We start from the raw sequence: 11,131 nt of genomic DNA, 5'->3' as shown, positions 1-11,131 counted from the left end.
ATAAAGGGAATTTAATTTTTATATTATCTTTTTATTTTTCATTTCATAAAATCCCACTTATTTTCAAAAGGATTCCTGTCACGTGACAAAGCTGATCACGTGTTCTTCACCCTTTCATTTTAGTCGTTTAGGGAAGCTGGTATTTGTCGAGATCTATAATATGCTGAGGCGTTATCACACTGAAGTATCACCACTTGATTATTCTGATTCCAAATAAACAGGACGACCAAGAATATCAAGAGTCAATGATATCACTGATATATAGCTCTGAGTTGAGTCATTGGTTGCTTGCTTAGTGTTTCTATCACCAATAGGATTCAATAGTCTGATGTCACTTCCGAGCAACGGCGAGCAGCTTGATTCTAAACAAAGAAAATCGCTAATTTTTATTCTTCATGTTGGCGAGAACTTTTTCACATGTCATGTGTTCAGAATGTTTAAAATTCAAAACATGTTCAGATTTATGTTTTTCTCCTCTGGATACACTTTTATGCTCGTCGAAGAAATATTATTCCATAAGGGCGTCCGCCATTGTTCAGATAGTTTAGAACCAGTTACTAATTTACTTTGCGTCATTACGAGATAAGTGACGTTGAATCCAATCATCACTCCCCACACCATCCATATTCTCGATTTCTTACTCCAATGATGATTTCGTCAGTGACACGTCCACTTCAACGTCGATAGCACGAAGTTCGTTTGATAATGGAATCAACTTCCAAAAACCGATTCGTCTGTAAACAAAATGCCGTCCCACACATACTGTGTCTTCTATCCCCTTATATCTGTTTTCCAAAATGCTTTATGTCTTTGTCTTGGAATAGGTTTACTTGGTTTTGACCTGGCCCTGGCTGGAGTCCTAGCTGGGAGGGAAACAGTCAACTGCATAGTTATTGTTTTGGGAGATTATATTTTTTTCCTTGTAAATCATCTCTCTGTTATGTATTATTATATTTGTTATTTTCAACGTATAATGTTAGCATTTGAGTATATTCCTATTTGTTGGATTTTGTGCTTGTGTCCGGATGAGATAGGTGAGCTCAAGCTAAGTACATTGGTGGTATGCTCTTGGAATCTACATCTGATCCCTATTTGTTCCCAGTTCCCCTATGTCTTACTTTTTCTTGGGTGCTTTAATGGTAATTCTAGAACTTTTTACTATCCCATTTTCTTCCTTTTTACTGGCGCTGATATAACCTAAATGTGTTGCAAGCGCCGTAAAACCCTTAAAAACAAAAACAAAACAAACAACGGATAATCTGCCTTTTGGATCACATTTACTTATGATATCTTTAAGTACACTACGTATTGTGATCGTATCACTTCCTTTTCCTGTCAATGGTGGATTCCATTGAATCATAAATAGGCTAGTATTACTTTAAATCTTATCATCTTTTAACTATCTATGAATTAGTTTTCATTTTAATCCTATAATTGAATAATTTTAATCAAGCTCGATTTTTCTGTACCCATATCCGCACACCATGAAGATTGTTCTATGAGGCAAATCTCTGTGTGGATTAGCCGGTCTGGAATAAACGAACTCCGAAAGACCTTTTGATAGCGGTCTCTCCGGCCACAATGTTTGTTATTACCAGTACCAGATAATTATCTTCACTCTTCGTAAAATAACTTGTTTTTGGAGAGGTAATGTAAATGAGTTGGAGATGATTGGATGGGGGTGGGGGTGGCAAGAGACAGGTTACAAAGTAATTTTCAAGTATGGCAAAGATGGAGAAAGTTATTCCAACTCCCACTCCCCGCTCCTTGGCCTTGGTCCCTAGCCTAGCCTCTGCCAATTTGACTACAACCACAGTACAGTGTATAAGTGTACTGTACAGCATTGGCTTGGCAGTTTCAGTAATGTTAATTACGGGGACGGAGCTGAGACTGAGACAGGCTCACTCATCACTGCCTTTACTCTTGGTCTTGGTCAAGAAGTAGAAGGCAGAGTTTAAGTTTAGTGAGCAGCAGCAGTGGCAATTGGAGTCAAATTGTGACCCAACTGGACCATTTGAATTTGTGACGAAAATGTCGTGGGGGAGAAATTCCGTATCCTCGGGGAGTCTTTTGGGAGACCGTATTAATGTTCTTGTAGGGGGTTTGGGATGGGGAAAACTTTTTTTTATGTTTTAGTAGGGGGTTTGGGGGGGGGGGGGGGGGGGGGGTGAGTGGAGAATTTTGAGACCTTCCATAAGCTACTACAGCCCAAGTAGGGGGTTTGGGAGGGGGGAAACTTTTTCTTTTTAAAAGTCTCCCCCCCCCTACTAGAACAAGAATGCTTGGGATGTAGTAGCTTATGGAAATGGAAGGTCTCCCCGACTTTAAAAAATAATTTAGAAAGTTCCCACTCCCAAACCCCCTACTATAACATTAATACTGGGGATGTAGAAGCTTTCGGAAGGGCCCCCGAATAAAAGACAGAGCGCCCAAGCACTGACAAAAGAAAACCCAAAACATTACACGCATACACATTAACACAGACACTCTCAAATAACCAAAATAAATCTTGAGAACGGGAACTGTCTGAGAAATAGAGATCGAGTTATTTTCCCAAGCATTCTGAGAAATAGTAACCTTGCTTTTTAAAAATTCAATTTGTCAATTTGGGTTAGTTAATGATACAAGACTTTATTCTTTCTTAGGGTTAGTTAAACTTAGCACAAGGAGCTAATGGAAGGCTTCCCGTCGTTCGCGTGTATGGAAATTGGGGGTGGGGGGTTCAGTATACAAATAAATTGCATCACTTTTACTCCAGAAAGTAATTTAGTGACAAAAGATTTTTATTCTCAGGATTATTCGCTTCTCCAAAGGCAATTAATATCATTGTTCAACTTTGAATTTCAGGTTTTAAGGTCTTTCAGACAGCCCGTACAGAAGTCATCATGCCTACTGAAGCTGTAGAGAAACCCGTCGATGAGACCAAACCCGAGGAACAAGATTCCTCTGATTCTGATGATGATTCTCCCCCTGAGTTGGATGAGGCCGTCGATTCAGAAGCCCTCAAACAACAGACTGAGGTTGGTTATGCTTGATTGTCCATCACCTTTGCTTCATTTGCTAACAGCATTGAACATTGGATATTTCTGCCGGCTATTTAGAAAATTCCCCATTAAATTGAATTTTGGCTAGTAAGGTTCTAATTAAATTAGGTAATGGTTCATTAGTTTTTGAGCAGCATGAATAATTAAATCTTTAGTCTCTGATTATAATGATTCCAGCCTATAGGCAGATGACCAAAAGGGAAGCGCTGGTTTGAGTTAAAATTTGAATAACACAAATTCACATAATGTCTGTTGCATTATTTTTCACAGTATCTGACCGGTTCTGGCGTCATTTTAAAGAGCAGAGATCTTTCTTTTGGTGTTATTGACATCAGTATAGGCACATTTTATCAAAAATTATAACTTGATAAAGGTTTAGTCATTTTAAAACTTTTGTAATTTTTTCCAAAAGTGACAGCAGAAAAGTAAAAAAAAAGCATCAAGATAGCTCATTTATCTATGTCTGTGTCAAATTTAATCGATGTTGAAGGCGGCGCAGTATGGTTAATTTTGGCTGACAATGACCAAACCTCTTTTCTACCATATCAATCAGCAGTCAGCTTAGCGGGAGGCTTTTCCAGTGGGGGAATTCCCAGTCACAGACTTTTTTGCAATAGTAAATTTTTAGTACTAAAATCATATCTTTGGAGTCGTTTATCCTAGATCAAAAAGAAAGCTATCGTATTAAATGCTTTTTAAAGGCTTATTTGTCTATATGTCAAAATTAATCATTAAATTTTACTTTTGAATAATCAAACTACTTGATAATAATTTTGGTAATGATTGTGTGAAGACATGGCAAAAAGTGCCACTGGGTGAAAATCTAATGTACGGAGTTATCATTTTTATGAATAAAGTTTAATTTTTTAATGATTTTGAATAGGGACAAGGCATTTTAACCCAAAAAATTCAACAAATTGGATTGAATTCAATTAAACATGTATCATTATAAAGGGCTTTTCAACACGATTCTAATGGTATCAAAGTTGAGAAAATCAGATGAGCAGAAGAAAAGTTATGTTAAATCATGCGCCCTAACAGGAGTTTTGATTTACCAATTTCTGATTTTGTAATTATCCAAAGCTAAATTGTACCCTATTTTATCCACGATCAAAAGAGATACTAAATTGCCATTGATTTAAACATAAACAGCGTCAAACGAAGGGTAATTTCTCCTGAAGAAAATGGTCATAAATCATTAAAATCCATTCATAAACAAAAAATCTATGGAATTTTTTTTTTGAGACCCATCACTCAAAAGTTCTAAAAAGCGGGCCACAGCCACTAGGCCATTTATCAGCTCACTGCTGGAGATCTAAATGGACGTTTATCAAAGTACCTAATTGTTGTTGAAGGAAAAGAAAACATGTTTTTAGATTATTGCTCGTATCTCAAAAGCAGTCTGTGACATCTGACACTTTTTATCAAACTATACCCAAACATTTCACATCACTACTATAGGGCCTATAAGTAGTCAAAGCAATGTGATTATTCTAAGCAGAATTGCTACTGCTGCTTTTGTTGTCTTTGTGGTTGAAACCGTGTGACATTGAGTAAGGGGCTTGTGTCTGTGACAATTTTATTAGGGATTTGTATCATAGCATTTATATTAGGCAAAAGCTTTATTTACCATTTGTGAATATTCTCTTTGATTTGATTTCTTGCTGATCTTTCATCATCCAGGTGGCAGCGGCAGCAGGACTCCCTGATGAATTGGTATCCAGAAACAAACAGAGCAGAAGTGAGAAGAAGGCTAGAAGGGCCATGGGCAGACTCGGTGAGCATCATTTGTTGTATTTGACTCGTCATAGTGTTAAACTGGTATTATATTGTGGTATGATCACAAAAATGAAACTGGTGTAATGCGCTTTGTTATATAATGTTGTAAACTAATAGTTCAGTTTCCAACATAGATATCAATCCAACATAGTACTAATACTGTTTGGGACATTTATTTAATAGTTTGAAGATGTAACCAAACTGAGCCACATAATATCCATTGTAAGCCTTTAAAATGACTTTTCTCAAGTATAAGGGAGAAAATCTTGCATATTTTAAATTAAAATTTTTTATTTTTAATACAGTGGGTTTGTTTTTTTGTTTTTTTTTTTTGTCTTCAGGGGTAATAACAGAACATTTTGTTCATTAGTTCATTGTACTTGGCATATCTGTAGATAGGTGATGTAATATTAAAGACTTGTTTGTGCAAGTTTATGGACCTTTACTTTGTACTTTAAGTTCTGTTTGCTTTCAGTCTCCCTTCTTTTTTCTTCTTTCTTGTCTTTTTTCATCCTTACACTAGTAGTTTCTTGCTTTTTTTATATGTCTGAATGATTGTGGAGCCTGCACATGGTTGGCGATTTTTAATTTAGTAATCATTAGATGTTAATAGGATATCGTCAGTGAAATGTTTAATTTGTAGAGTTTTATAAACCTGCCAAGTACCTCAATAGCATCAGCTTTTCATGGATTTACTTTCTCTTCTTTTTTTTTTCTTTCTTCTTTCTAATTTGATATAGTTTTATTCTTATACGATATATTGATTTTTTTAAAATTCAGGTTTAAAGCCAGTGACGGGTGTAACTAGAGTCACCATCAGAAAGTCCAAGAACATCCTGTTTGTTATCAGCAAGCCTGATGTGTTCAAAAGTCCTGCCTCCGACACATACATCGTCTTTGGTGAAGCTAAGGTTCGTAAATTTCAAATTGGACAGAACTCGATCCTGCAGTTTTAATCGATATAAACAGATGTTTGGCTAAATTCAGATTTTTCATGGGGTTCATTATCTCAATAGTGACAACAATCTAGACACATAATTGTAGAAATTCGCCTACCGATTGTACAGTTCACATTGCAGAATGGAGCAGTACACACAAGTCATGCGATTACATCAGTGCAAGATTTCGGGCTTTTTTTTAATGGATTTTGATTTCTTTCTGGCTTTTTAAAAACCAATTTCCAGATACTCTGTCCGGTTTGTAAAATTATAATTGATTGATAAAAATGATTTCCTTGGTATTCAGATTTAAGCATTTTTTGTAGGCAAGACTGGGTGTTGGATGTATTTAAAGAAAGAAATGAAGTGTAAATGTTTCCTAACATTTACAAAGCAAACGGGGCACATGATGGTAGCATTTTAGAATTAGGGATAGAGATTCTGAATTTTGGGTTGCTCAAATCCTTCCCCCCTCCCCAACTTTTTCCATCAAATATACACAGGTTTATTGTTTGCTGTCTGTGCCTTATTTGTAAGGGCATTAATAAAATTCACTCCACCATCCAAGTCTTTCGATTTTATGATGGAGAAATGCCTGACATTATCATTTCTGAGAAAATTTTCTGGTTTTGAAGATAAAGTCCATCTCTTCCTCTTCTTCCTCCTCCCTTTCAGATCTATCACCGGGTCGTAACAGCTGATGGATTAACAGCATTTGCATTCGCCTGACTTTTAACGGAAAAAAATATTTCTTAGGACCCTTTTTTTGTGACAGATGGCTCATGTCAAGTTTTTGTTTATCCTTTATTTTTCACGCATCTCGAGATCATTTTTATTGATTTTTCTTGTTTATAGATAGGATTTTGAATAGTAGAGCATTAATATATTCTTTATTAACACAGGTATATGAATTACTTTCCCAAAATCAGCATTGAATAATCCAATCCTTTTTATTCTTCTCCTCTTTAGATTGAAGATCTGAGTCAGCAAGCACAGGTCCAGGCTGCCAACAAATTCAAGCCCATGGACGGTGCAGGCCTTGGTGAATCCACCACTGTGTCACAACCCATCCAAGAAGAATCTGAGGAAGAGGATGAAGATGTAAGTCTAATATCACACACTGTATTAGTTTTGGGAGATTTCTTTTTTTTTCTTGTAAATCAGCTCTGTTGTATACTATTGCATTTGTTATTTTGTTATGAATATATATATATATCAGTTTGTAAACATTTGAGTGTATTCCTTTTAGTGGGGAGCAGGGTTGGAATCCGGATGAGACTTTTAGGCGATCTCAAATTAAGTACAGTGATTGTGTGCTCTCTGAATCTACATTTGTTCCCTATTTCAAACCATCCCCTTTGTCTTACTTTTTCTTGTGTGCCTTTGAACTTGTAAATCTAGGATATTTGACTCTCCCATTTTCTTCCTTTTTATTGGCGTTGAAATTATCTCAATGTGTCATAAGCGCCATAAAACCCTAAAAAACAAACAATATCGAACTCAAGCTAGATTAATAATGGTATAGTGGAATCCATCAAATTTTCTTTGTTCACATCAGTGTTGAAAGTTGGGTGGAATTATCTGGCTTTGTTGGTTTTTAACCATTAAATTCAAAAGATTGCGGGGTAAACCAAAGTCCAAAAATGGTAGGGGCATGGAGGAGGGGGGGGGGGGGGGCTCTTTGTTGGTTTTGTTTATGGTTTGAAAGGTCACTAACTTACCTTAAACAAGTTGAAGGACAAAGCTAAACTATTAACCACTCAGAATCAATTATATGTTTACTACATTTCCAAATATAGAAAGGTTAACAAATCCATTCATAAACGGGATTAGCCTTGTCCTCATTAATGGACTGGCACACTTGTCAAGTCCAACTTGTCCTCATAACTGGACGGCTGGTGAACTGACCCGGTTACACTTGTTACACTTGTCCTGATAAATGGACCCGAGTTCTATTTGAGTTGAGGTAGTTGGGATTCTCTGTTTTTTACTTTTGATTTTTGTTGTTTTTTTGTTTTTTTTATTGTTCTGAAATTTTGATCTCATTGTAGGAAAATATTATTTCATAACAATTCAAATTGATGGAACTAAACCTTCTTATTTAACAATATTTGAACCAGCCATCAAAGTCATAATGATGGTGTCAGATGACTTCATGTTGCATTTGGTTTTTTAATTGCAAGGTAGATTTCTGGTGGACATCCTTTGTTAATTAGGGTTTTTAAAAAAAAATATTTTTTCTAAATAAAGACTGTGGGTCAATCGCATCATCTTTTATTCACAACTTCGTTTTCAGGAATATCAATTATTACTGCAAAGTCACAGAGTCGTATAAAACAGGATGAAACAGTAGCTTTGTGTATAGCATAATATTTGCTAAATGTGCTCAAATTGCTTTACCAGGGGTCCAACCCAAAAGTAAGACTTAAACCACGGCAGCTGTGAGTCAAATAAAATTATTTTTTTTCCAAAGAGGTTACTGGTCAGGTACTCATTTATATCAGAGTATGGAGAGAAAATGAAAGTAACTAGCTTTGTTTAGGGTCTGAAAATCATGGCCAATAATGTGTTCTGGTGATTTAAAATTTCGTGAGATTTTATTACTTTAATTCCTCAGATTGATGATTCTGGTGTGGAGCCTAAAGATATTGAATTGGTGATGAACCAAGCCAATGTATCCCGAAACAAGGCTGTCAAGGCACTCAAAAATAACTCCAATGATATAGTCAATGCCATTATGGTAAGTTTGAGTGTTTTTTTTTTTTACGAAAAAGAATACAGTGGAACCTCCCGATTATGACACCTCTGAATAGTGACAACCTCCTGTTAACGACATTGACCCTTTGTCCCGATTATTTTTCTATTTAAGATCAGTGGAAAAAAAAACCCTCCAAATTACGACACACTTTTGATGAAACCTCAGAATAACTACATCATTTTGGTGATTTTCGGTCTTTTTCGTAGATATCTGATACTAAAAATACGGAGCATGAGTACTTAAAGTTTATAAAAACCATTCCTGCTTGAACCAAAGTGAACGTAGCTTCTGAAACCAATGAGAACGCAGCTTTTACCACCATTAGGTCCAATGAGAATGCGAGTTTCGCCAACCAATGAGAGAGCGAATGGTACTGTTGTGGCGTGGTTAATAAAAACTGGTCCCGCATGCCTTACCACGCTCACTTTGTCCGCAATCTTGGAATCCTTTAAATAACGACACCTACGGATAATGACATAAAAACTCGGTCCCGTGGCATGTCGTTATCGGGAGGTTCCACTGTATTGATATGATCTGGCTTTCATCCACTTCTCTGGGTTAAAAATTGACAATAGGTGGTGGTAGTAGTAGCGCGTATGGTCTGCCATTTAAAAAAAAAAATTTGTTTTTTGTTAAATCAAGTAAAACCGGATGCCTGTAGTAGGAAGTAAATTCTTATGCCTCGATTTTTTGCCAGTATTTTTTTATAAAATCGGGTTCTCCTTATCATTTTCAGTATTTTCCCAAAATGGCAGGCTTACCCAGCAGAAAAATTGATTTTTTAAAACTCAATCAAGCTCTCTACCTTTATGTTCTCATTAATTAAAGATCATTCTTCAAAGTTTGTGATGTACAAAATAAATCTGAATGAGATAAATGTATATTGTGTCGTAACAAATGTGACGATTTTGCTGCAGGTGTTAAGGAAAGGGTTACTAAAGGGTCACAATTTTGTTTTTTCATAATAACATGACTTTTGATTATACCCTGAAGTCAAAGTTCACTCCTGCTGGAATTTTTTTTTTTTTTTTATAATTTTTTAAAATAATTTCACACATTAGGCAGTGAGTGTTTTTTTTGTCAGTGGACCATTTAATATTTCAGTTTTTCTTGGTTGGATTTTTATAAGCTTGTAATAATAGAAATTAATGAATTGGATGCTTCTCTTCTTTTTTTTCTTATATCTTAGCATTGTGGAGATAGCATAAGACATAGAATAACTAGGGGTTATAATTAAGTTTTGCAATTACCAGGGGTTATAATTAAGTTTTTCAATAACCTGGGGTTATAAGTAAGTTTTTCAATAACTAGGGGTTATAATTAAGTTTTGCAAAGTGCCAAATTTTGCAATTAGCTTGCAACTCTGATTATGAAAAGGTATTCCCAGAAAATATCACATGTCAGTTTGGGATTTGATCTATGTGAACATATTTGCCATTTTGATAGCTAAACACATAGTAGGCTGTTATAACATTGTTGTTATCTATAAAATAGTTTACGTTGGATTGAGGGTATTTCCATGGCAACAATGGGCCCATTACAATTTAGTTTATCAGACCTGCAGATACTTATAATAAAAGTAGTTTACGTCAGTTTTGATGGAATAGTTGGGGAAAAATGATGTTGACAATCCAAATTATCCAAGTTTTCTCTCATATCGAAAAAAAAAATATTTTGAAAGTTGGCTTATATTTTTTAATTAGACCAATATAATCTCAGAGTGCTTGATACGAGCTTCATACATCAACAATTTTAGAATATTATTATTATTGTTGTCATTGTTAATGATGATGATATAAATTGTTCAGAGGAAAATTGTGGTTGTTGTTCAGAAAAGACCTAAATAAACTCTTGAACATCGGTTATTCCGCTTTTTGTGGGAAGTTTTTTTTTATTTTTCAATTCAATTCTTATTGTATTGTAATGTTTTGTTTCTCCATTTTGTGTCTTCCCCAGGAATTGACGATGTAGTGGAATGGCCAGTTGTGAATGTGTGTGTAAATATAATGGATGACTCTGCTTGTGATTTTTGTTGGATTGTTTGAATTTTATTTGCATCTTCTCTTCATCCCCTGCCTCCCATTTTTTAATGGAATCTTTGACAGACTCGCTTGAAATAAATTATGATCAAAATATTTCCAAACACGTCTTGTGGATTTGGTTTTATCAGGTTTGCCAACTTTCCATATCTGGGTGGGGTGGCACTTACTGTGTTTTCTATCCCCCTATATCTGTTTTCTAACATGCTTTCTTTCTTTGTCTTGGAATGAGATTACCTGGCAGGATACCCTAGCTGACAGGGAGATATTTTTTTTTTCTTCCTTTTATGCACTCTTATGTTTTGTTTACATATTATGTATATGATTTGTAAACATTTGAGTATATTCATCTTAGTGGGGATCTGTGCTTGTGCTTTTAGGTGATCTCAAACTAAGTACTTTGATGGTGTGCTCTTGGAATTGGAATCTACATCTGTTTCCTATCTGAACCAATTCCCCTTTGTCTTCCCTTTTTTAGGTGCTTTAATTGTAATCTAGAACTTTTTACTATCCCATTTTCTTCCTTTTTACTGGTGCTAATATGACCGAAATACGACAAACAAACTTTCCTAA

General features: G+C 35.4%; 1 protein-coding gene across 1 annotated transcript; it reads left to right on the top strand.

The window, feature by feature from the left end:
* Window positions 1–1,290: 1,290 nt before the first annotated feature.
* On the top strand, window positions 1,291–10,662 carry LOC144957498 (nascent polypeptide-associated complex subunit alpha-like). The gene is made up of 7 exons (XM_078888824.1): window positions 1,291–1,366; window positions 2,848–3,020; window positions 4,728–4,821; window positions 5,604–5,734; window positions 6,731–6,862; window positions 8,379–8,501; window positions 10,476–10,662. Exons 2-7 carry the CDS (start codon window positions 2,886–2,888, stop codon window positions 10,488–10,490), a joined length of 630 nt encoding a protein of 209 aa, XP_078744950.1. The 5' UTR covers window positions 1,291–1,366; window positions 2,848–2,885; the 3' UTR covers window positions 10,491–10,662.
* The last annotated feature ends 469 nt before the right edge of the window (window positions 10,663–11,131 follow it).

The sequence above is a fragment of the Berghia stephanieae genome, chromosome 12, assembly GCF_034508935.2.
Source record: "Berghia stephanieae isolate SIO BIC M18660-M18661 chromosome 12, UCSD_Bste_1.3, whole genome shotgun sequence".
In the NCBI taxonomy this organism is placed as follows: Eukaryota; Metazoa; Mollusca; class Gastropoda; order Nudibranchia; family Aeolidiidae; genus Berghia; species Berghia stephanieae.
The sequence above is the reverse complement of the archived record's forward strand: the minus strand, read 5'-3'. Positions and strand labels throughout refer to the sequence as shown.